General features: G+C 55.7%; 1 protein-coding gene across 1 annotated transcript; it reads right to left on the reverse strand.

The window, feature by feature from the left end:
- Positions 1 to 9,485: 9,485 nt before the first annotated feature.
- Positions 9,486 to 26,878, reverse strand: LOC139240159 (GTP-binding protein Rit1-like). The gene is made up of 6 exons (XM_070868558.1): positions 26,659 to 26,878; positions 23,385 to 23,514; positions 17,839 to 17,895; positions 15,843 to 15,916; positions 14,837 to 15,028; positions 9,486 to 11,542 (listed from the first exon to the last, which is right to left on the reverse strand). The coding sequence occupies exons 2-6, from the start codon at positions 23,482 to 23,484 to the stop codon at positions 11,312 to 11,314; spliced, it is 654 nt and encodes a 217-aa protein (XP_070724659.1). The 5' UTR covers positions 23,485 to 23,514; positions 26,659 to 26,878; the 3' UTR covers positions 9,486 to 11,311.
- Positions 26,879 to 27,144: the final 266 nt, after the last annotated feature.

The raw sequence follows: 27,144 nt of genomic DNA on the forward strand, positions 1-27,144 counted from the left end.
GTACAGTACAGGTCTGTCACTGTATAACACGGGTACAGTACCGGTGGGTACAGGTCTGTCACTGTATAACTGGGGTACAGTACCGGTGGGTACAGGTCTGTCACTGTATAACTGGGGTACAGTACCGGTGGGTACAGGTCTGTCACTGTATAACACTGGGGTACAGTACTGGTGGGTACAGGTCTGTCACTGTATAACACTGGGGTACAGTACTGGTGGGTACAGGTCTGTCACTGTATAACACCGGGGTACAGTACTGGTGGGTACAGGTCTGTCACTGTATAACACTGGGGTACAGTACTGGTGGGTACAGGTCTGTCACTGTATAACACTGGGGTACAGTACTGGTGGGTACAGGTCTGTCACTGTATAACACTGGGGTACAGTAGTGGTGGGTACAGGTCTGTCACTGTATAACACTGGGGTACAGTACTGGTGGGTACAGGTCTGTCACTGTATAACACTAGGGTACAGTACTGGTGGGTACAGGTCTGTCACTGTATAACACGGGGGTACAGTACTGGTGGGTACAGGTCTGTCACTGTATAACACGGGGGTACAGTACTGGTGGGTACAGGTCTGTCACTGTATAACACGGGGGTACAGTACTGGTGGGTACAGGTCTGTCACTGTATAACACTGGGGGATAGTTGTGGTGGGTACAGGTCTGTCACTGTATAACACGGGTACAGTACTGGTGGGTACAGGTCTGTCACTGTATAACACGGGTACAGTACTGGTGGGTACAGGTCTGTCACTGTATAACACTGGGGTACAGTACTGGTGGGTACAGGTCTGTCGCTGTATAACACTGGTACAGTACAGGTCTGTCACTGTATAACACGGGTACAGTACCGGTGGGTACAGGTCTGTCACTGTATAACTGGGGTACAGTACCGGTGGGTACAGGTCTGTCACTGTATAACTGGGGTACAGTACCGGTGGGTACAGGTCTGTCACTGTATAACACTGGGGTACAGTACTGGTGGGTACAGGTCTGTCACTGTATAACACTGGGGTACAGTACTGGTGGGTACAGGTCTGTCACTGTATAACACTGGGGTACAGTACTGGTGGGTACAGGTCTGTCACTGTATAACACTGGGGTACAGTACTGGTGGGTACAGGTCTGTCACTGTATAACACCGGGGTACAGTACTGGTGGGTACAGGCCTGTCACTGTATAACACTGGGGTACAGTACTGGTGGGTACAGGTCTGTCACTATAACACTGGGGTACAGTACTGGTGGGTACAGGTCTGCCACTGTATAACACTAGGGTACAGTGCTGGTGGGTACAGGTCTGTCACTGTATAACACTGGGGTACAGTACTGGTGGGTACAGGTCTGTCACTGTATAACACGGGTACAGTACTGGTGTGTACAGGTCTGTCACTGTATAACACTGGGGTACAGTACTGGTGGGTACAGGTCTGTCACGGTATAACACTGGGGTACAGTACTGGTGGGTACAGGTCTGTCACTGTATAACACTGGGGTACAGTACTGGTGGGTACAGGTCTGTCACTGTATAACACTGGGGTACAGTACTGGTGTGGACAGGTCTGTCACTGTATAACACTGGGGTACAGTACTGGTGGGTACAGGTCTGTCACTGTATAACACTGGGGTACAGTACTGGTGGGTACAGGTCTGTCACTGTATAACACTGGGGTACAGTACTGGTGGGTACAGGCCTGTCACTGTATAACACTGGGGTACAGTAGTGGTGGGTACAGGCCTGTCACTATAACACTGGGGTAAAGTACTGGTGGGTACAGGTCTGTCACTGTATAACACTGGGGTACAGTACTGGTGGGTACAGGTCTGTCACTGTATAACACTGGGGTACAGTACTGGTGGGTACAGGTCTGTCACTGTATAACACTAGGGTACAGTACTGGTGGGTACAGGTCTGTCACTGTATAACACGGGGGTACAGTACTGGTGGGTACAGGTCTGTCACTGTATAACACGGGGGTACAGTACTGGTGGGTACAGGTCTGTCACTGTATAACACGGGGGTACAGTACTGGTGGGTACAGGTCTGTCACTGTATAACACTGGGGGATAGTACTGGTGGGTACAGGTCTGTCACTGTATAACACTGGGGTACAGTACTGGTGGGTACAGGTCTGTCACTGTATAACACTGGGGTACAGTACTGGTGGGTACAGGTCTGTCACTGTATAACACTGGCGTACAGTACTTGTGGGTACAGGTCTGTCACTGTATAACACGGGGGTACAGTACTGGTGGGTACAGGCCTGTCACTGTATAACACTGGGGTACAGTACTGGTGGGTACAGGTCTGTCACTATAACACTGGGGTACAGTACTGGTGTGTACAGGTCTGTCACTGTATAACACTGGGGTACAGTACTGGTGGGTACAGGTCTGTCACTGTATAACGGGTACAGTACTGGTGGGTACAGGACTGTCACTGTATAACACTGGGGTACAGTACTGGTGGGTACAGGTCTGTCACTGTATAATACTGGGGTACAGTACTGGTGGGTACAGGTCTGTCACTGTATAACACGGGTACAGTACTGGTGGGTACAGGTCTGTCACTGTATAACACTGGGGTACAGTACTGGTGGGTACAGGTCTGTCGCTGTATAACACTGGTACAGTACAGGTCTGTCACTGTATAACACGGGTACAGTACCGGTGGGTACAGGTCTGTCACTGTATAACTGGGGTACAGTACCGGTGGGTACAGGTCTGTCACTGTATAACTGGGGTACAGTACCGGTGGGTACAGGTCTGTCACTGTATAACACTGGGGTACAGTACTGGTGGGTACAGGTCTGTCACTGTATAACACTGGGGTACAGTACTGGTGGGTACAGGCCTGTCACTATAACACTGGGGTACAGTACTGGTGGGTACAGGTCTGTCACTGTATAACACTGGGGTACAGTACTGGTGGGTACAGGTCTGTCACTGTATAACACTGGGGTACAGTACTGGTGGGTACAGGTCTGTCACTGTATAACACTGGGGTACAGTACTGGTGGGTACAGGTCTGTCACTGTATAACACTGGGGTACAGTACTGGTGGGTACAGGTCTGTCACTGTATAACACTGGGGTACAGTACTGGTGGGTACAGGTCTGTCACTGTATAACACTGGGGTACAGTACTGGTGGGTACAGGTCTGTCACTGTATAACACTGGGGTACAGTACTGGTGGGTACAGGTCTGTCATTGTATAACACTGGGGTACAGTACTGGTGGGTACAGGTCTGTCACTATATAACACTGGGGTACAGTACTGGTGGGCACAGGTCTGTCACTGTCTCACACTGGGGTACAGTACTGGTGTGTACAGGTCTGTCACTGTATAACACTGGGGTACAGTACTGGTGGGTACAGGTCTGTCACTGTATAACACGGGTACAGTACTGGTGGGTACAGGTCTGTCACTGTATAACACTGGGGTACAGTACTGGTGGGTACAGGTCTGTCACTGTATAACACTGGGGTACAGTACTGGTGGGTACAGGTCTGTCACTGTATAACACTGGGGTACAGTACTGGTGGGTACAGGTCTGTCACTGTATAACACTGGCGTACAGTACTTGTGGGTACAGGTCTGTCACTGTATAACACGGGGGTACAGTACTGGTGGGTACAGGCCTGTCACTGTATAACACTGGGGTACAGTACTGGTGGGTACAGGTCTGTCACTAACACTGGGGTACAGTACTGGTGTGTACAGGTCTGTCACTGTATAACACTGGGGTACAGTACTGGTGGGTACAGGTCTGTCACTGTATAACGGGTACAGTACTGGTGGGTACAGGACTGTCACTGTATAACACTGGGGTACAGTACTGGTGGGTACAGGTCTGTCACTGTATAATACTGGGGTACAGTACTGGTGGGTACAGGTCTGTCACTGTATAACACGGGTACAGTACTGGTGGGTACAGGTCTGTCACTGTATAACACTGGGGTACAGTACTGGTGGGTACAGGTCTGTCGCTGTATAACACTGGTACAGTACAGGTCTGTCACTGTATAACACGGGTACAGTACCGGTGGGTACAGGTCTGTCACTGTATAACTGGGGTACAGTACCGGTGGGTACAGGTCTGTCACTGTATAACTGGGGTACAGTACCGGTGGGTACAGGTCTGTCACTGTATAACACTGGGGTACAGTACTGGTGGGTACAGGTCTGTCACTGTATAACACTGGGGTACAGTACTGGTGGGTACAGGCCTGTCACTATAACACTGGGGTACAGTACTGGTGGGTACAGGTCTGTCACTGTATAACACTGGGGTACAGTACTGGTGGGTACAGGTCTGTCACTGTATAACACTGGGGTACAGTACTGGTGGGTACAGGTCTGTCACTGTATAACACTGGGGTACAGTACTGGTGGGTACAGGTCTGTCACTGTATAACACTGGGGTACAGTACTGGTGGGTACAGGTCTGTCACTGTATAACACTGGGGTACAGTACTGGTGGGTACAGGTCTGTCACTGTATAACACTGGGGTACAGTACTGGTGGGTACAGGTCTGTCATTGTATAGCACTGGGGTACAGTACTGGTGGGTACAGGTCTGTCACTATATAACACTGGGGTACAGTACTGGTGGGCACAGGTCTGTCACTGTCTCACACTGGGGTACAGTACTGGTGTGTACAGGTCTGTCACTGTATAACACTGGGGTACAGTACTGGTGGGTACAGGTCTGTCACTGTATAACACGGGTACAGTACTGGTGGGTACAGGTCTGTCACTGTATAACACTGGGGTACAGTACTGGTGGGTACAGGTCTGTCACTGTATAACACTGGGGTACAGTACTGGTGGGTACAGGTCTGTCACTGTATAACACTGGGGTACAGTACTGGTGGGTACAGGTCTGTCACTGTATAACACTGGCGTACAGTACTTGTGGGTACAGGTCTGTCACTGTATAACACGGGGGTACAGTACTGGTGGGTACAGGCCTGTCACTGTATAACACTGGGGTACAGTACTGGTGGGTACAGGTCTGTCACTATAACACTGGGGTACAGTACTGGTGTGTACAGGTCTGTCACTGTATAACACTGGGGTACAGTACTGGTGGGTACAGGTCTGTCACTGTATAACGGGTACAGTACTGGTGGGTACAGGACTGTCACTGTATAACACTGGGGTACAGTACTGGTGGGTACAGGTCTGTCACTGTATAATACTGGGGTACAGTACTGGTGGGTACAGGTCTGTCACTGTATAACACGGGTACAGTACTGGTGGGTACAGGTCTGTCACTGTATAACACTGGGGTACAGTACTGGTGGGTACAGGTCTGTCGCTGTATAACACTGGTACAGTACAGGTCTGTCACTGTATAACACGGGTACAGTACCGGTGGGTACAGGTCTGTCACTGTATAACTGGGGTACAGTACCGGTGGGTACAGGTCTGTCACTGTATAACTGGGGTACAGTACCGGTGGGTACAGGTCTGTCACTGTATAACACTGGGGTACAGTACTGGTGGGTACAGGTCTGTCACTGTATAACACTGGGGTACAGTACTGGTGGGTACAGGCCTGTCACTATAACACTGGGGTACAGTACTGGTGGGTACAGGTCTGTCACTGTATAACACTGGGGTACAGTACTGGTGGGTACAGGTCTGTCACTGTATAACACTGGGGTACAGTACTGGTGGGTACAGGTCTGTCACTGTATAACACTGGGGTACAGTACTGGTGGGTACAGGTCTGTCACTGTATAACACTGGGGTACAGTACTGGTGGGTACAGGTCTGTCACTGTATAACACTGGGGTACAGTACTGGTGGGTACAGGTCTGTCACTGTATAACACTGGGGTACAGTACTGGTGGGTACAGGTCTGTCATTGTATAACACTGGGGTACAGTACTGGTGGGTACAGGTCTGTCACTATATAACACTGGGGTACAGTACTGGTGGGCACAGGTCTGTCACTGTCTCACACTGGGGTACAGTACTGGTTTGTACAGGTCTGTCACTGTATAACACTGGGGTACAGTACTGGTGGGTACAGGTCTGTCACTGTATAACACGGGTACAGTACTGGTGGGTACAGGTCTGTCACTGTATAACACTGGGGTACAGTACTGGTGGGTACAGGTCTGTCACTGTATAACACTGGGGTAAGGTACTGGTGGGTACAGGTCTGTCACTGTATAACACGGGTACAGTACTGGTGGGTACAGGCCTGTCACTATAACACTGGGGTAAAGTACTGGTGGGTACAGGTCTGTCACTGTATAACACTGGGGTACAGTACTGGTGGGTACAGGTCTGTCACTGTATAACACGGGGGTACAGTACTGGTGGGTACAGGTCTGTCACTGTATAACACTGGGGTACAGTACTGGTGGGTACAGGTCTGTCACTGTATAACACGGGGGTACAGTACTGGTGGGTACAGGTCTGTCACTGTATAACACTGGGGGATAGTACTGGTGGGTACAGGTCTGTCACTGTATAACACTGGGGTACAGTACTGGTGGGTACAGGTCTGTCACTGTATAACACTGGGGTACAGTACTGGTGGGTACAGGTCTGTCACTGTATAACACTGGGGTACAGTACTGGTGGGTACAGGCCTGTCACTGTATAACACTGGTACAGTACTGGTGGGTACAGGTCTGTCACTGTATAACACTGGGGTAAGGTACTGGTGGGTACAGGTCTGTCACTGTATAACACTGGGGTACAGTAGTGGTGGGTACAGGCCTGTCACTATAACACTGGGGTAAAGTACTGGTGGGTACAGGTCTGTCACTGTATAACACTGGGGTACAGTACTGGTGGATACAGGTCTGTCACTGTATAACACTGGGGTACAGTACTGGTGGGTACAGGTCTGTCACTGTATAACACTAGGGTACAGTACTGGTGGGTACAGGTCTGTCACTGTATAACACGGGGGTACAGTACTGGTGGGTACAGGTCTGTCACTGTATAACACGGGGGTACAGTACTGGTGGGTACAGGTCTGTCACTGTATAACACGGGGGTACAGTACTGGTGGGTACAGGTCTGTCACTGTATAACACTGGGGGATAGTACTGGTGGGTACAGGTCTGTCACTGTATAACACTGGGGTACAGTACTGGTGGGTACAGGTCTGTCACTGTATAACACTGGGGTACAGTACTGGTGGGTACAGGTCTGTCACTGTATAACACTGGCGTACAGTACTTGTGGGTACAGGTCTGTCACTGTATAACACGGGGGTACAGTACTGGTGGGTACAGGCCTGTCACTGTATAACACTGGGGTACAGTACTGGTGGGTACAGGTCTGTCACTATAACACTGGGGTACAGTACTGGTGTGTACAGGTCTGTCACTGTATAACACTGGGGTACAGTACTGGTGGGTACAGGTCTGTCACTGTATAACACGGGTACAGTACTGGTGGGTACAGGTCTGTCACTGTATAACACTGGGGTACAGTACTGGTGGGTACAGGTCTGTCACTGTATAATACTGGGGTACAGTACTGGTGGGTACAGGTCTGTCACTGTATAACACGGGTACAGTACTGGTGGGTACAGGTCTGTCACTGTATAACACTGGGGTACAGTACTGGTGGGTACAGGTCTGTCGCTGTATAACACTGGTACAGTACAGGTCTGTCACTGTATAACACGGGTACAGTACCGGTGGGTACAGGTCTGTCACTGTATAACTGGGGTACAGTACCGGTGGGTACAGGTCTGTCACTGTATAACTGGGGTACAGTACCGGTGGGTACAGGTCTGTCACTGTATAACACTGGGGTACAGTACTGGTGGGTACAGGTCTGTCACTGTATAACACTGGTGTACAGTACTGGTGGGTACAGGTCTGTCACTGTATAACACTGGGGTACAGTACTGGTGGGTACAGGTCTGTCACTGTATAACACTGGGGTACAGTACTGGTGGGTACAGGTCTGTCACTGTATAACACCGGGGTACAGTACTGGTGGGTACAGGTCTGTCACTGTATAACACTGGGGTACAGTACTGGTGGGTACAGGTCTGTCACTATAACACTGGGGTACAGTACTGGTGGGTACAGGTCTGCCACTGTATAACACTGGGGTACAGTACTGGTGGGTACAGGTCGCTGTATAACACTGGTACAGTACTGGTGGGTACAGGTCTGTCACTGTATAACACTGGTACAGTACTGGTGGGTACAGGTCTGTCACTGTATAACACTGGGGTACAGTACTGGTGGGTACAGGTCTGTCACTGTATAACACTGGGGTACAGTACTGGGATTATTTAGAGATGATTAACTTAGACCAACAGGGAATCTTTGCCTCCATCTTCAAATCGTCCACATCTTCTCAAATCAATCTGATGATTGCACACTTTATCAAACGACCACACAGGACGCCAAACCCACCTTTAATAGTTCAGACACTGCCGGGGCTGCAGCGAGTTCTGTTTTTATTCGCTGATTTTCATTGTGTTTGCGAGAAGCGAGAGATACACGGGCCGTCCAGGGAATATTCGTCTCCTCATCGAAGAAAACTTTTTACAGGGCTTGACAGGGTAGATGCAGGGAGGATGTTTCCCCCCAGGCTGGGGAGTCTAGAACGGTCACACGGTCTCAGGATAAGGAGTCGGCCATTGAGGACTGAGACGAGGAGGAATTTCTTCACTCAGAGGGTGGTGAATTTGTGGAATTCTCTGCCCCAGAGGGCTGTGGAGGCTCAGTATATTCAAGGCTGAGATCGCTCGATTTTTTTAGGATATTAAGGGATATGGGGATCGGGCGGGAAAGTGGAGTTGAGGTCAAAGATCAGCCGTGATCTTCTTGAATGGCGGAGCAGGCTCGAGGGGCCGAATGGCCGACTGCTGTGTCTTGGGTTCGGCCGAAATCCGCAGTGTCAGCCACGCTGAACCGGGACACAATCACCGCTCTGTGGTTTGAGCGGGAAGCAATTGGTCTTATACCAATAGCCCTCCGACCCCCTCCCCAAACCAACCCAGGGGAACTCTGTCACGTAACCTGCTCCTGTTGACAATCCAGTGACCACCCACCACCCCGCTCCCCAACGAGAGGGACACAGGCTTTGGGCTCCTCTGCAACGCACCCCCGGGTCGAATAGCTCGCCACCTCTCAGGTGGAATGGCCTCTGCGGCAAGCAACTGCATCGACGTGGAGCTGTACCCCACCCAGTGAGATTTCCGAAAGTTCGGGGGGGGGGGAAAGAGACGCACGATTATCAACCCAAACTTGGAGGAATTCGGTCTCGCGTTGATCTGGATCACGTGGCTCGCGTATCGGCAGTGCACAATGTTTAGTCTCGCTCTGCTCCAGCTCTCCTCCCCCCCCCCCCCCCCCCGCAACCACCTTCGGCTGTGTGATCTCCTGGAGCACTACAACACAGGAGGCCGCCATTCGGCCCATCGTTCCTGTGCTGGCTCTTTGACAGAGTTCTACAATTTGTTCCCGCTTCATGCTCTTGAAAACATTTTTATCTTCATTTAATAGGTAAGAATCCTTAACAGCCAGTTACAATTTACATTATATGTCAGTTCTGCCGGTGGGGGGGGGGGGGAGAGGGGAGAGAGAGAAGGGGGTTGAAAGAAGGTGGGTGCATCAATCAAGGCTGACCCAGTCACGAAAGCAGGCGTTGAGGTTACAGTTCATTTCAATCGAGAGCCTGAGGTCCCCTCTATCTTGGGTGGAGGAAGAGGACAATTTGCCTCTGCACCCCCTCCAGCAGCACCGAGGGAAGAGCAAAATCAACCCTTATCCCGGTCGCTGTTCCAGCGCTCCCTGGAAACGGTGCAACTTCGGGGGGGGGGGGCGGGGGGGAGGAAGCGGACGGGGCTAGAGGCGGGGGTGCAGCCTTCTGCAGTCGAGGAGCCCGCCGCCACTTTTATTGTCCGGGCGTGCATGCGAAAGTGGTCACCCGTGGGGCCTGCTAACCAAAACACGAGAGGGGCGCAGGAGAAAAGGGAGCCGTTCGTTCCCCAGCAGTCAGTGAATATTGGCTTTTTACGCCCGGGACACGGATTCGACACTGAGTTTCGGGCACAGAGCGGTGGATGAGGGAGTCGCGAGTGAACGGCAGCAAGGGGCATTTGTCAGCCACTTTCTGCAGGCTGAGAATCCCCACAGCCTGATTGTCCATTGATTCAGCCTGAAGTGGCTCAGTTTCTGTGTTGTTCAGTCACAGACATTCTTGAGATTGGGGCTCAGAACCGTGTAGAGGGAGCTTTACTCTGTATCTAACCCCGTGCTGTACCTGCCCTGGGAGTGTTTGATGGGGCAGTGTAGAGGGAGCTTTACTCTGTATCTAACCCTGTGCTGTACCTGCCCTGGGAGTGTTTGATGGGGCAGTGTAGAGGGAGCTTTACTCTGTATCTAACCCTGTGCTGTACCTGCCCTGGGAGTGTTTGATGGGGCAGTGTAGAGGGAGCTTTACTCTGTATCTAACCCCGTGCTGTACCTGCCCTGGGAGTGTTTGATGGGACAGTGTAGAGGGAGCTTTACTTGTATCTAACCCCGTGCTGTACCTGCCCTGGGAGCGTTTGATGGGACAGTGTAGAGGGAGCTTTACTCTGTATCTAACCCCCTGTACCTGCCCTGGGAGTGTTTGATGGGACAATGTAGAGGGATCTTTACTCTGTATCTAACCCCCTGTACCTGCCCTGGGAGTGTTTGATGGGACAGTGTAGAGGGAGCTTTACCCTGTATCTAACCCCCTGTACCTGCCCTGGGAGTGTTTGATGGGACAGTGTAGAGGGAGCTTTACTCTGTATCTAACCCCTTGCTGTACCTGCCCTGGGAGTGTTTGATGGGACAGTGTAGAGGGATCTTTACTCTGTATCTAACCCCTTGCTGTACCTGCCCTGGGAGTGTTTGATGGGACAGTGTAGAGGGAGCTTTACTCTGTATCTAACCCCGTGCTGTACCTGCCCTGGGAGTGTTTAGATGCTGAAACTGGTGCCGTTAATGGGGAGTGTGTTCCCCCATCTCGGTGTTTAGTAACAGTGAGGCGTGTTAGGAGGAGGATGAAAATGTGGCGTTGGGAATGTATTGTGCAGACCTGTCTGTTAGTGCGGCGGTATGAATAAGTCCTGCAGCATATTGGTTGCTGTGTTACATTTCAGGGGTTGGTTATTTCAGTCGGTCCGTGGGAACAGAGACGGTGTCGCTAAATCCGGGAGAGGGTGGGAGTGAATCTACTGCAAAGTGGGTGACCATAGAAGGGTGGGGTGGGGTGGGGTCCGATGGGCGTATCGGGGGTGGGGGGGGCCGTAGAGACCCAACCCGCTCCCTCCCTCGCTCACGTTATGGAGTCCCGCTTCTTTCTGAAGGGCCCCTTTAGTCTCTTCCACATGCTGTCCTTGTTCTTGCTGCGCTTCTCCTGGGCGAGCGCGGCCTCCTTCTCCTTGCGTCGGATCTCGCGGACCATGGCGTGGAACACGTCGTCTATGAAGTACCGCAGGGCGGCCGAGGTCTCCAGGAACGGGCAGTTGAACTCGCGCGCCAGTGCTGCCCCTTCGTCCTTCGATACCTGCGGGGCAGGGGGAGGAGGAGGAGGAGGAGGAGGAAGAAAGCAGAGACACGGGGCTTAACTGGGCAGTCTGGGAGCTGACCCCGGGCTCGGGTCAGGGCAGGAGGCAGGGTCCCGACACCGCAAGGTGAATCGGCGCCCCCTCGGGTTGCGAGGGATTAACGCAGCATCATTCCCCACCTCACCACCTCGCCAGTCCTGCAGCGCTTTCTGAAGTGGGGTATTTTACGCCGGTCCGAGAGGGCAGACGGCGCCTCGGGTCTAACGTCTCATCTGGAAAACGGGCCCTCCGACAGTGCGGGGCTCCCTCGGCACCGCCCCTCCGACAGTGCGGGGCTCCCTCAGTACCGCCCCTCCGACAGTGCGGGGCTCCCTCGGCACCGCCCCTCCGACAGTGCGGGGCTCCCTCAGTACTGCCCCTCCGACAGTGCGGGGCTCCCTCAGTACTGCCCCTCCGACAGTGCGGGGCTCCCTCAGTACCGGCCCTCCGACAGTACGGGGCTCCCTCAGTACCGGCCCTCCGACAGTACGGGGCTCCCTCAGTACTGCCCCTCCGACAGTACGGGGCTCCCTCAGTACCGGCACTCCCTCAGTACCGCCCCTCCCACAGTGCGGCGCTCCCTCAGTACTGCCCCTCCGACAGTGCGGCGCTCCCTCAGTACTGCCCCTCCGACAGTGCGGGGCTCCCTCGGCACCGCCCCTCCGACAGTGCGGGGCTCCCTCAGTACTGCCCCTCCGACAGTGCGGGGCTCCCTCAGTACTGCCCCTCCGACAGTACGGGGCTCCCTCAGTACCGGCCCTCCGACAGTACGGGGCTCCCTCAGTACTGCCCCTCCGACAGTACGGGGCTCCCTCAGTACCGGCACTCCCTCAGTACCGGCACTCCCTCAGTACCGCCCCTCCCACAGTGCGGCGCTCCCTCAGTACTGCCCCTCCGACAGTGCGGCGCTCCCTCAGTACTGCCCCTCCGACAGTACGGGGCTCCCTCAGTACTGCCCCTCCGACAGTACGGGGCTCCCTCAGTACTGCCCCTCCGACAGTGCGGCGCTCCCTCAGTACTGCCCCTCCGACAGTGCGGGGCTCCCTCGGCACCGCCCCTCCGACAGTGCGGGGCTCCCTCAGTACTGCCCCTCCGACAGTGCGGGGCTCCCTCAGTACTGCCCCTCCGACAGTACGGGGCTCCCTCAGTACCGGCCCTCCGACAGTACGGGGCTCCCTCAGTACTGCCCCTCCGACAGTACGGGGCTCCCTCAGTACCGGCACTCCCTCAGTACCGCCCCTCCCACAGTGCGGCGCTCCCTCAGTACTGCCCCTCCGACAGTGCGGGGCTCCCTCAGTACTGCCCCTCCGACAGTACGGGGCTCCCTCAGTACCGGCCCTCCGACAGTACGGGGCTCCCTCAGTACTGCCCCTCCGACAGTACGGGGCTCCCTCAGTACCGGCACTCCCTCAGTACTGCCCCGCCGACAGTGAGGCGCTCCCTCAGTACCGGCCCTCCGACAGTACGGGGCTCCCTCAGTACTGCCCCTCCGACAGTACGGGGCTCCCTCAGTACCGGCACTCCCTCAGTACCGCCCCTCCCACAGTGCGGCGCTCCCTCAGTACTGCCCCTCCGACAGTGCGGCGCTCCCTCAGTACTGCCCCTCCGACAGTACGGGGCTCCCTCAGTACTGCCCCTCCGACAGTACGGGGCTCCCTCAGTACTGCCCCTCCGACAGTGCGGCGCTCCCTCAGTACTGCCCCTCCGACAGTGCGGGGCTCCCTCGGCACCGCCCCTCCGACAGTGCGGGGCTCCCTCAGTACTGCCCCTCCGACAGTGCGGGGCTCCCTCAGTACTGCCCCTCCGACAGTACGGGGCTCCCTCAGTACCGGCCCTCCGACAGTACGGGGCTCCCTCAGTACTGCCCCTCCGACAGTACGGGGCTCCCTCAGTACCGGCACTCCCTCAGTACCGCCCCTCCCACAGTGCGGCGCTCCCTCAGTACTGCCCCTCCGACAGTGCGGGGCTCCCTCAGTACTGCCCCTCCGACAGTACGGGGCTCCCTCAGTACCGGCCCTCCGACAGTACGGGGCTCCCTCAGTACTGCCCCTCCGACAGTACGGGGCTCCCTCAGTACCGGCACTCCCTCAGTACTGCCCCGCCGACAGTGAGGCGCTCCCTCGGTACTGCCCCTCCGACAGTGCGGGGCTCCCTCAGTACTGCCGCTCCGACAGTACGGGGCTCCCTCAGTACCGGCCCTCCAACAGTACGGGGCTCCCTCAGTACTGCCCCTCCGACAGTACGGGGCTCCCTCAGTACCGGCACTCCCTCAGTACTGCCCCTCCGACAGTGCGGCGCTCCCTCGGTACTGCCCCTCTGACAGTGCGGGGCTCCCTTGGCACCGCCCCCTCCGACAGCGCGGTGCTCCCTCGGTACTGCCCCTCCGACAGTGCGGCGCTCCCTCGGTACCGCCCCTCCGACAGCGCGGTGCTCCCTCAGTACTGCCCCTCCGACAGTGCGGCGCTCCCTCAGTACCGCCCCTCCGACAGTGCGTGGCTCCCTCGGTACCGCCCCTCCGACAGTGCGGCGCTCCCTCGGTACTGCCCCTCCGACAGTGCGGCGCTCCCTCGGTACTGCCCCTCCGACAGTGCGGGGCTCCCTCAGTACTGCCCCTCCGACAGTGCGGCGCTCCCTCGGTACTGCCCCTCCGACAGTGCGGCGCTCCCTCGGTACTGCCCCTCCGACAGTGCGGCGCTCCCTCGGTACTGCCCCTCCGACAGTGCGGGGCTCCCTCAGTACTGCCCCTCTGACAGTGCGGCGCTCCCTCGGTACTGCCCCTCCGACAGTGCGGGGCTCCCTCGGTACCGCCCCTCCGACAGCGCAGTATGGCACTCCCTCGGCACTGCCCCTCCGACAGTGCGTGGCTCCCTCGGTACCGCCCCTCCGACAGTGCGGGGCTCCCTCGGTACCGCCCCTCCGACAGCGCGGGGCTCCCTCGGTACCGCCCCTCCGACAGCGCAGTATGGCACTCCCTCGGCACTGCCCCTCCGATCCCGCGGCGTTATCACATCGCTGCCTGTGGGAGCTTGCTGTGCGCAAATGGCTGACACGTTTCCCACATTGCATGTGACTACAGTTCAAACAGAAAAAGCCTTTTATTGGCTGTAAATCGCTTTGGGACATCCGGAGGCGGTGAAGAAACGCGATCGGCGTTATCTGTATACAGCGGGGCCGACGGGGATGAATCTGCTCCCAGGCGGGTTTTACGAAGGGGGCTGGAGGTAGGGCGGGGTGGGGTTCTGGAGGGGCTTTACCTGCCGTAAGTTGCACAGGTCCGACTTGTTCCCCACCAGCACCACCGGGATGTCGTAGGTGTGCCGCACCCGGTAGATAAGCTGCTTGAACTCGACGGCCTCCTGGAAGCTGCGGCGGTCAGTGATGGAGTAACAGATGATGAACCCCTCGCCTCCGCGCATGTACTGGTCCCTCATGGCCGTGAACTCCGCCTGAAACACAGGGTGCAAACTGACAGTCAGTGGGCAATGAGGGCAGACACCCGTCCCAAGGGTACAGGGCATGGAAATGTCTGCCGTGGCCCGCGAGAATCGAGATGCTGTCGGAGGGGCGGTACTGAGGGAGTGCCGCACTGTCGGAGGGGCGGTACTGAGGGAGTGCCGCACTGTCGGAGGGGCTGTACTGAGGGAGTGCCGCACTGTCGGAGGGGCTGTACTGAGGGAGCGCCGCACTGTCGGAGGGGCGGTACTGAGGGAGCGCCGCACTGTCGGAGGGGCAGTACTGAGGGAGTGCCGCACTGTCGGAGGGGCTGTACTGAGGGAGCGCCGCACTGTCGGAGGGGCGGTACTGAGGGAGCGCCGCACTGTCGGAGGGGCGGTACTGAGGGAGTGCCGCACTGTCGGAGATGCAGTACTGAGGGAGTGCCGCACTGTCGGAGGGGCAGTACTGAGGGAGCGCCGCACTGTCGGAGGGGCAGTACTGAGGGAGCGCCACACTGTCGGAGGGGCGGTACTGAGGGAGCGCCGCACTGTCGGAGGGGCGGAACTGAGGGAGTGCCGCACTGTCGGAGGGGCGGAACTGAGGGAGTGCCGCACTGTCGGAGGGGCGGTACTGAGGGAGTGCCGCACTGCCGGAGGGGCGGTACTGAGGGAGTGCCGCACTGCCAGAGGGGCAGTACTGAGGGAGTGCTGCACTGTCAGAGGGGCTGTACAGAAGGAACGGCACACTGTCGGTGGGGCAGTACTGAGGGAGTGCCGCACTGTCGGAGGGGCAGTACTGAGGGAGCGCCGCACTGTTGCTACCCACCTGTCCTGCAGTGTCCAGAATGTCCAGATGGGCCGACTCATCATCGATGCGCACACGTGTTTTGTAGGCGTCCTCTGAGAAATGGAGAGGGTTTTAAAATAAATAAATTAGAAACAAGAGAAGGAGGGTAACCTTGGACCAGGTTCATTTTGCAATACTGTCTCCTGCCCCTCCCTATCTCTAACCTCCTCCAGCCCCTACGATCCCCCGAGATCTCTGCGCTCCTCTAATTCTGGTCTCTTGTGCATGCCCCGATATCCATCACTCCACCATCGGTGGCCGAGCCTTCAGCTGCCTGGGCCCCAAGCTCTGGAACTCCCTCCCTCTAAGTCGCTCCTTGAAACCTCCCTCTTTGACCAAGCTTTTGGTCGCCTGCATCAATTTCTCCTGGGCGTCAGGCAACACATTCCCAAGGCCACACTTTCATCCCCTTTAACACTCCTCAGTGTTATTAAACACCGAGATAGGGAGCAGTTCCCATTAAAGCCACACAGTTTCAGCATCAAACACTCCCAGGGCAGGTACAGCACGGGTTAGATACAGAGCAAAGCTCCCTCTACACTGTCCCATCAAACACTCCCAGGGCAGGTACAGGGGGTTAGATACAGAGTAAAGCTCCCTCTACACTGTCCCATCAAACACTCCCAGGGCAGGTACAGGGGGTTAGATACAGAGTAAAGCTCCCTCTACACTGTCCCATCAAACACTCCCAGGGCAGGTACAGGGGGTTAGATACAGAGTAAAGCTCCCTCTACACTGTCCCATCAAACACTCCCAGGGCAGGTACAGCACGGGTTAGATACAGAGTAAAGCTCCCTCTACACTGTCCCATCAAACACTCCCAGGGCAGGTACAGGGGGTTAGATACAGGGTAAAGCTCCCTCTACACTGTCCCATCAAACACTCCCAGGGCAGGTACAGCACGGGGTTAGATACAGAGTAAAGCTCCCTCTACACTGTCCCATCAAACACTCCCAGGGCAGGTACAGCACGGGGTTAGATACAGAGTAAAGCTCCCTCTACACTGTCCCATCAAACACTCCCAGGGCAGGTACAGCACGGGGTTAGATACAGAGTAAAGCTCCCTCTACACTGTCCCATCAAACACTCCCAGGGCAGGTACAGGGGGTTAGATACAGAGTAAAGCTCCCTCTACACTGCCCCATCAAACACTCCCAGGGCAGGTACAGGGGGTTAGATACAGAGTAAAGCTCCCTCTACACTGTCCCATCAAACACTCCCAGGGCAGGTACAGCATGGGGTTAGATACAGAGTAAAGCTCCCTCTACACTGTCCCATCAAACACTCCCAGGGCAGGTACAGCACGGGGTTAGATACAGAGTAAAGCCCCCTCTACACTGTCCCATCAAACACCCCCAGGGCAGGTACAGCACGAGGTTAGATACAGAGTAAAGCTCCCTCTACACTGTCCCATCAAACACTCCCAGGGCAGGTACAGCACGAGGTTAGATACAGAGTAAAGCTCCCTCTACACTGTCCCATCAAACACTCCCAGGGCAGGTACAGCACGGGGTTAGATACAGAGTAAAGCTCCCTCTACACTGTCCCATCAAACACTCCCAGGGCAGGTACAGCACGAGGTTAGATACAGAGTAAAGCTCCCTCTACACTGTCCCATCAAACACTCCCAGGGCAGGTACAGGGGGTTAGATACAGAGTAAAGCTCCCTCTACACTGTCCCATCAAACACTCCCAGGGCAGGTACAGGGGGTTAGATACAGAGTAAAGCTCCCTCTACACTGTCCCATCAAACACTCCCAGGGCAGGTACAGCACGGGGTTAGATACAGAGTAAAGCCCCCTCCACACTGTCCCATCAAACACTCCCAGGGCAGGTACAGGGGGTTAGATACAGAGTAAAGCTCCCTCTACACTGTCCCATCAAACACTCCCAGGGCAGGTACAGGGGGTTAGATACAGAGTAAAGCTCCCTCTACACTGTCACACGAGTAGTTCGGACGGACGCCGTCTCTCACCGATTGTCGGGTCGTGGTAATCCAGGAAGCGATGACTGATGAACTGCATTGTCATGGCTGCAAGAAGACAAACAGATTAGAGCTTGAGACGGGCTGCGTGACAATGAGACGAAACGTCGCGGCGGAATTAAGATGTTCAGCTAATATTTCGCGGCCAGTTGCGCCTGCAGACCGCACGCTGTCGGTGAGTGGGATTACCTTTACATGTAATTTGTGTTGTGTGACCTCCTCCACTCCCCTGCACTGCGCTGGGGGAATAAGCCTGCTATTATTGCGAGACGTTGCTGCAGTTCGTCGCGATTCTTGTTTCAAGTAGACTCTGTGGACTGTTTGCTGTTTAAGTAGACTCTGTCTGCTGTGAAATAGACCGTTTGCTGCGAGTCTTGCCCGAGACCCCGCCCCGCCCCCTCCTCATTGGCAGACATAGTGGTGTCACTCGACACTCTGTTCAGGTATCAGCATCTGCCCCCAGTAACAAGCCGATCAGAAACACCACCTCCCCATCCCTCCCGCAAGTTTTAACGGGAAATCTGATGGCTCAACTCTGCTCGGGGCTCGGTTGATAAATTTACTGTCTGTTGTGGTACTGAGCCACAAGACCCTCCACGGTCCTATGTGTTCAAATCCCTCCATGGCCGCCTCGCCCCCCACTCCGACTCTGTAACCTCCTCCAGTTCCTACAGCCTCCCTATCTCTGTAACCTCCTCCAGTCCCTCCCCATCTCTGTAACCCCCTCTAGCCCTACACCCCTCCCCATCTCTGTAACCTCCTCCAGCCCCTACACCCTTCCCTATCTCTGTAACCTCCTCCAGCCCCTACACCCCTCCCTATCTCTGTAACCCCTTTCAGCCCCTACACCCCTCACTATCTCTGTAACCTCCTCCAGTCCCTACAGCCCTCCCTATCTCTGTAACCTCCTCCAGTCCCTACAGCCCTCCCTATCTCTGTAACCTCCTCCAGCCCCTACACCCCTCCCTATCTCTGTAACCTCCTCCAGCCCCTACACCCCTCCCTATCTTTGTAACCTCCTCCAGCCCCTACACCCCTCCCTATCTCTGTAACCTCCTCCAGCCCTCCCCATCTCTGTAACCCCCTCCAGCCCCTACACCTTTCCCGATCTCTGTAACCTCCTCCAGCCCTTCCTATGTCTGTAACCCCCTCTAGCCCTACACCCCTCCCTATCTCTGTAACCTCCTCCAGCCCCTACACCCCTTCCTATCTCTGTAACCTCCTCCAGCCCCTACACCCCTCCCTATCTCTAACCACCTCCAGCCCCTACAAACCCCCCCCGAGATCTCTGCACTCCTCCAATTCTGGCCTCTTGCCCATCCCCTGATTATAATCGCTCCACCATCGGTGGCCGTGCCTTCAGCTGCCTGGGCCCCAAGCTCTGGAACTCCCTCCCTAAACCTCTCCGCCTCTCTCTCCTCCTTTAAGACCCTCCTTAAAACCGACCTCTGTGACCCAGCTTTTGGGCACCTGTCCCTAATATCTGTTTATATAGGGGCTTGGGGTCAAAAAAATCGTACCAGATATACCCTCCTGTAAAGCGCTTTGGGACATTTTACTACGTTAAAGGTGCTCTATAAATGGCGGGAGTTGTTAAACTGAAATGAACGTGTGTGCAAGTGAATCGTTCTGCTCATCGAGTAACTCGCGCTCTCCCCCCCACCCCGCCTGTAGTTTCTCGATTCCGAACACTCTGTGCTTGCTGGGTCAGGAGACTCTGGTTGCCATGGCATCTCATCCTGCGGGGTATTATGGGATGAGCAGATGACATCACCGTCAACTTAATCCCTGTGGGGAAAGCCCAGGTTATGAACGAGGGCGTTCCGACATGTTGGGGGTGGGGGAGGGAGAATGACTTCATGGTAACCAGGGGCGGGGAGGGGGCAGGTCTGTGATGGTCGGGTCCGTGTGCTGCGAGGGGGCGGAGGGGAAAGAGGGGTGACTGTTCTCAGCAGACATGGTCCTGATTTACTAATAATTGCAAAGATGAAACCAGAACTGTGGGGACACTTCCCTCGGTGTGTCAGCTGTGGCTCAGTGGGTAACACACTCGCCTCTGAGTCAGAAGGCCGTGGGTTCAAGTCCCACTCCAGGAACTTGAGCACAAAAATCTACGCTGACACTCCCAGTGCAGTGCGGAGGGAGCGCCGCGCTGTCGGAGGGGCAGTACTGAGGGAGTGCCGCACTGTCGGAGGGGCGGTACTGAGGGAGCACCGCACTGTCGGAGGGGCGGTGCTGAGGGAGCGCCGCACTGTCGGAGGGGCAGTACTGAGGGAGTGTCGGTGGGGCAGTACTGAGGGAGCCCCGCACTGTCGGAGGGGCAGTACTGAGGGAGCCCCGCACTGTCGGAGGGGCGGTACTGAGGGAGCGCCGCACTGTCGGAGGGGCGGTACTGAGGGAGCGCCGCACTGTCGGAGGGGCGGTGCTGAGGGAGCGCCGCACTGTCGGAGGGGCGGTACTGAGGGAGCGCCGCACTGTCGGAGGGGCAGGACTGAGGGAGCGCCGCACTGTCGGAGGGGCGGTACTGAGGGAGCCCCGCACTGTCGGAGGGGCGGTACTGAGGGAGCGCCGCACTGTCGGAGGGGCAGGACTGAGGGAGCGCCGCACTGTCGGAGGGGCGGTACTGAGGGAGCCCCGCACTGTCGGAGGGGTGGTGCTGAGGGAGTACCGCACTTAGAAACATAGAAAATAGGAGCAGGAGTCGGCCATTCAGCCCCTCGAGCCTGCACCATTCAATATGATCATGGCTGATCCTCTCTCTCTCTCAACACCATATTCCCACTTTCTCTCCATACCCCTTGATGTCTTTTGTGTCTAGAAATCTATCTATCTCCCTCTTAAATATATTCAGTGACTTGGTCTCCACAGCCTTCTGTGGTAGAGAATTCCACAGGTTCACCTCCCTCCGAGTGAAAACATTTCTCCTCATCCCGGTCCTAAATTCCCTGCCCCGTATCCTGAGACTGTGACCCCTTGTTCTAGACTTCCCAGCCCCGGGGAACATCCTCCCCGCATCCAGTCTGTCCAACCCAGTCAGAATTTTGTACCTTTCAATGAGATCCCCTCTCATTCTTCTAAACTCCAGTGAATACAGGCCCAGTCGACCCAATCTCTCCTCATACGTCAGTCCTGCCATCCCAGGAATCAGTCTGGTGAACCTTCGCTGCACTCCCTCTGTGGCAAGTATATCCTTTCTTAGGTAAGGAGACCCAAACTGCACACAATACTCCAGGTGCGGTCTCACCAGGGCCCTGTATAACTGGAGTAAGACCTCCTTGCTCCTGTACTCAAACCCTCTCGCAATGTCCGATTCCCCTGGGAGTCCCTGGCCCAAAGACTGCCCAAAGTGGAGGAAGTGCATCCGAGAGGGCGCTGAGCACCTCGAGTCTCTTTGCCGAGAGCGTGCAGAAACCAAGCGTCGACAGCGGAAGGAGCGTGCGGCAAACCCGGCTCCCCACCTAACCCTTTCCTTCAACCACTATCTACCCCACCTGTGACCGAGACTAGATCCCACATTGGTCTCGGTCACCTTCGAACTCGTGTCAGTGTGGAAGCAAGTCAGCCTCGACTCCGAGGGACTGATGATGATCCAGGCCCCTCATAGTTTTATGCACAATTTAATCTCTTCAGCCTCCTCTATTCTACAGAAAACAACCCGTCGATTCAATCTTTCCTCATAGCTAAAATTCTATTTTTAGTCCAGGTCCAGGTAATATCCTGGTAAATCTCCTAATCTTAAAAGCTCCCCCAGTTAAAAGCTTTGAGGGTCAAAAACTGATTTGCCGTCTGTTATATATGTAAACCTGTACATACCTTGTAATAGCCACCAGAGGGCTCATTCCCTGGAGTCCCAAGGGATCCCACAATCCCTTGGGAGCACAGGTACTTAAGGAGGCCTCACAGGCTGGCGAGGCACTCTGGAGACCTGTAATAAAAGACTACGGTCACACTTTACTTTGAGCTCACAGTCTCTGGTCAGACTCTTTATTCATTCATAACACCGTCTCTGTAATGAATTAGAATCGTAGAACGATACAGTGCAGGAGGAGGCTGTTGGGCCCATCGGGCCTGTGCTGGCTCTGTGACAGAGCGATGAAATCAGTCCCACTCCCCCCGCTCTTTCCCACAGCCCGGCAGTTCCCTTTTGAAAGTCACGATTGAATCTGCTCCCACCGCCCTTTCAGGCAGCGCGTTCCCGATCACAACAACTCGCTGCGTAATAACATTCCCATCTCCCCTTCTGGTTATCGTCAATCTGTGCCCTCTGGTTCTCAACCCTTCCGCCAATGGGAACAGTTTCTCTCGGTCTACTCTGTCCAGCCCCCTCATGATTTTGAGCACCTCTCTCAACCTTCTCTCTCTGCTCCAAGGAGATCAACCTCAGCTTCTCCAGTCTCTCCCCGTCACTGACGTCCCTGATGGGGAGCGGGCGGGGAAGTGGAGCTGAGCCCAGGATCGGATCAGCCATGATTGTATTAAATGGCGGAGCAGGCTCGAGGGGCCGAATGGCCGACTCCTGCTCCTATTTCTAATGCTCTCGTGTTGCTATCCCTGCTACCATTCTGCTCAATCTCTTCTGCACCCTTTCCAAGGCCCTCGCCGCGACCTTCCTGAAGTGTTCAGTGCCCAGAATTGTCCAGGGTTCTTCGGTGGAGGCCGAACCAAGCAGGTGGTGAAGGCGGCAAATGGCATGTTGGCCTTCATAGCGAGGGGATTTGAGTATAGGAGCAGGGAGGTCTTACTGCAGTTGTACAGGACCTTGGTGAGGCCTCACCTGGAATATTGTGTTCAGTTTTGGTCTCCTAATCTGAGGAAGGACGTTCTTGCTATTGAGGGAGTGCAGCGAAGGTTCACCAGACTGATTCCCGGGATGGCAGGACTGACATATGAAGAAAGACTGAATCAACTGGGCTTGTATTCACTGGAGTTTAGAAGGATGAGAGGGGATCTCATAGAAACATATAAAATTCTGACGGGACTGGACAGGTTAGATGCAGGAAAAATGTTCCCGATGTTGGGGAAGTCCAGAACCAGGGGTCACAGTCTAAGGATAAGGGGTAAGCCATTTAGGACCGAGATGAGGAGAAACTTCTTCAATCAGAGAATTGTGAACCTGTGGAATTCTCTACCGCAGAGAGTTGTTGAGGCCAGTTCGTTAGATATATTCAAAAGGGAGTTAGATGTGGCCCTTACGGCTAAAGGGATCAAGGGGTATGGAGAGAAAGCAGGAATGGGGTACTGAGGTGAATGATCAGCCATGATCTTATTGAATGGTGGTGCAGGCTTGAAGGGCCGAATGGCCTACTCCTGCACCTATTTTCTATGTTTTTAATTCGGTGGGAATCTTTGATCTGCAGGCAGCAGGTGGGAGCAGTGTATGATGCCTCGTGTAGTCGAATAGCCCGCCGGGTCTGGAGTCCAGAGGGAATGGGGATGGGGCGGCGAGCGGCACCTGGTCACATCCACCGAAACCCTGTCCAACCCGACCGATTGCCAGGAAAGGAAACGGGCGCGATCGCAACAGGAGGTCCACTTACCGCTCTTGCCGACTCCACCCGCGCCCAGCATGACGATCTTGTACTCGCGGATACCCCCGGCGGTGCTGGCACTCGGCCTGGCCAAAGCAGCGGCCTCCATCGTCTCCCCGGCTTCACTCCCGTCTCCAAACTGCAAATACAAAGCAGGGGGTTTGTGTCTCGGCCCAGGAAACACGGCATGGGCACCATCCCCAGTCACCAGCGCCCTCTCGTCCTCGTGTGGCAGCCGTGGGTCAGTGGGCAGCGCTCTCGTCTCGGAATCAACAGGTTGTGGGTTCCAGTCCCACTCCAGGGATTTGAGCACGTAAATTTAGGCTGACACTCCCGGTGCACGACTGAAGGAGCGCAGTACTGTGCTGTCTGAGGGGCGGTGCTGAGGGAGCGCCGCACTGTCGGAGGGGCGGTACTGAGGGAGTGCCGCACTGTCGGAGGGGCAGTACTGAGGGAGTGCCGCACTGTCGGAGGGGCAGTACTGAGGGAGTGCCGCACTGTCGGAGGGGCAGTACTGAGGGAGCGCCGCACTGTCGGAGGGGCAGTACTGAGGGAGTGCCGCACTGTCGGAGGGGCGGTACTGAGGGAGTGCCGCACTGTCGGAGGGGCGGTACTGAGGGAGCGCCGCACTGTCGGAGGGGCAGTACTGAGGGAGTGCCGCACTGTCGGAGGGGCGGTACTGAGGGAGTGCCGCACTGTCGGAGGGGCGGTACTGAGGGAGCGCCGCACTGTCGGAGGGGCGGTACTGAGGGAGTGCCGCACTGTCGGAGGGGCGGTACTGAGGGAGCGCCGCACTGTCGGAGGGGCGGTGCTGAGGGAGCATCGCACTGCGCTGTCGGAGGGGCAGTACTGAGGGAGCGCCGCACTGTCGGAGGGGCGGTACTGAGGGAGCGCCGCACTGTCGGAGGGGCGGTACTGAGAGAGCGCCGCACTGTCGGAGGGGCGGTACTGAGGGAGCGCCGCACTGTCGGAGGGGCGGTACTGAGGGAGCGCCGCACTGTCGGAGGGGCAGTACTGCGGGGGCGGTACTGAGGGAGTGCCGCACTGTCGGAGGGGCGGTACTGAGGGAGTGCCGCACTGTCGGAGGGGCGGTACTGAGGGAGTGCCGCACTGTCGGAGGGGCAGTACTGCGAGGGCGGTACTGAGGGAGCGCCGCACTGTCGGAGGGGCGGTACTGAGGGAGCGCCTCACTGTTGGATGAGACGTTAAGACGAGGTCCCATCTGCCCTCTTGGAAGTAAGTGATCCCCTGGCCACTCGTTCGAAAAAGAGCAGGGGGAGTTTTCCCCGGTGTCCTGGGGGCCAATATTTATCCCGTAATCAGCACAACAAAAACAGATGATCTGGATCGTTATCACATGGCTGTGTGTGGGAGCTTGCTGTGTGCAAATTGGTTGCCGCGTTTCCCACATTACAACAGTGAGCACACTCCAAAAGTACTTCATTGGCCAGAAAGCGCTTTGGGACACCTGATGTGGTGAAAGGCGCTATATAAATGCAAGTCTTTCTTTGGGTTTGGTGTAGGGCTTCAAGCAGCCAGACTTCCTGCACCTGATCACTGTCCAGTGACCCCCTCCTGCTGAAAGCGGTTTGATGCCAGAGCAGCAATGGGTACAGTTATGATGCACCCCTTGGTGGAACAGCCTGCAAACATTCGCTGTCCGTGTGTAGCACGGCCCACTGACGGAGAGGGAGGAGAGGTATCTATACAGCACCTTTTAATGTAGTAAAACTTCCCAAGACGCTTCACGGCAGCGATTATCAAACACGATCTGACACAGAGCCACAAAAGGAGATATCGGGACAGGTGACCCAAAAGCTGGGTCAAAGAGGGAGGTTTTAAGGAGCGTCTTAAAGGAGGAGAGAGAGGCGGGGAGGTTTAGGGAGGGAGTTCCAGAGCTTGGGGCCCAGGCAGCTGAAGGCATGGCCGCCGATGGAGCGATGGAAATCAGGGCAAGAGGCCAGAATTGGAGGAGTGCAGAGATCTCAGGAGGTTGTAGGGACTGGAGGAGGTTACAGAGATAGGGAGGGGCTGGAGGAGGTTCGAGATAGGGAGGGGGTGTAGGGGCTGGAGGAAGTTACTGAGATAGGGAGGGATGTAGGGGCTGGAGGAGGTTCGAGATAGGGAGGGGGTGTAGGGGCTGGAGGAAGTTACTGAGATAGGGAGGGGTGTAGGGGCTGGAGGAGGTTACAGAGATAGGGAGGCGTGTAGGGGCTGGAGGAGGTTACAGGGATAGGGAGGGGTGTAGGGGCTGGAGGAGGTTACAGGGATAGGGAGGGGTGTAGGGGCTGGAGGAGGTTACAGAGATAGGGAGGCGTGTAGGGGCTGGAGGAGGTTACAGGGATAGGGAGGGGTGTAGGGGCTGGAGGAGGTTACAGGGATAGGGAGGGGTGTAGGGGCTGGAGGAGGTTACAGAGATAGGGAGGGGTGTAGGGGCTGGAGGAGGTTACAGAGATAGGGAGGGGTGTATGGGTTGGAGGAGGTTACAGAGATAGGGAGGGGTGTAGGGGTTGGAGGAGGTTACAGAGATAGGTAGGGGTTGGAGGAGGTTACAGAGATAGGGAGGGGTGTAGGGGTTGGAGGAGGTTACAGAGATAGGGAGGGGTGTAGTGGCTGGAGGAGGTTACAGAGATAGGGAGGGGTGTAGTGGCTGGAGGAGGTTACAGAGATAGGGAGGGGTTGGAGGAGGTTACAGAGATAGGGAGGGGTGTAGGGGTTGGAGGAGGTTACAGAGATAGGGAGGGGTTGGAGGAGGTTACAGAGATAGGGAGGGGTGTAGTGGCTGGAGGAGGTTACAGAGATAGGGAGGGGTGTAGGGGCTGGAGTGTGTGATAATTACCATGATATTTTCCCCCAACTATAATTAATTTCCAGCACGAAGTAATTTGATGAGCGGCTGGCCCGAGGCATACATTTTGCAACGACTGGGGACGGACTGAATTGCTGCCCTGCCCCTGGAATGGTTTGCAGCCTCTAGTGAGCAAGAGAAGCCAAGGCTTTGAACAGCAAGAGAGGCCTCACTGGGGGAACAGGGGGCTGTGAGTTGGGGGTTAGCTGGTTACAGGGGGGCCCCCAGGGAGGAAACGCTTGAAGAAACTGACCGAGATATTTACATCGAAATTAGGAACACACATTTGTCAAACTGAGCATTTCTGCATAAATTTAAAAGACTCGAACACAACTTGGGCTGGTTCGTTTCGAACAAACTTCACAGCCAGCTTCGGACACCGCGAAAAGTTTTCATGCAAAGTTTTAAAACAGTTTCCAAACTTTCAGAAGTTACCTTTAACCGTCTCAGCCGCCCCTCGCCCTCATCCTGCTCCAGCGAACCGGGTGACTTTTGAATGTTAAGCCGAGCTAGCCTCTCCTCTGAACTCCCCCGGCCAAAAGTTAACTTCAGTAGAAAAGTTTTGAGGTCTTTTTGTTTCTCGCCACCCCCCTCCCCGCCTTCCCTCCACTCACTCACAGGGTCTTAGTGCCCGCCTTGTTGGAGGCCAGCTCTGGTCTATCCAGCAACCCCAGTTAGTTTTCAGTCCCTCTCTCAATCCCCCCCTTTTGTATTTCCGTGTTGTGTCTTCTTCCCGAGTATGCAATGTACAGAAGGGGACGCCCTGCTGGCTGGGGCGGGGAGCAGCCCAACAAGTCAAACTTGCATTTATCTAGCGCCTTTAACAATAACTTACATTTATCAACATAAGAAATGGGAGCAGGAGTCGGCCATACGGCCCCTCGAGCCTGCTCCGCCATTCAATAAGATCATGGCTGATCC

Source organism: Pristiophorus japonicus, chromosome 30 (genome assembly GCF_044704955.1).
Source record: "Pristiophorus japonicus isolate sPriJap1 chromosome 30, sPriJap1.hap1, whole genome shotgun sequence".
Lineage (NCBI taxonomy): Eukaryota > Metazoa > Chordata > Chondrichthyes > Pristiophoridae > Pristiophorus > Pristiophorus japonicus.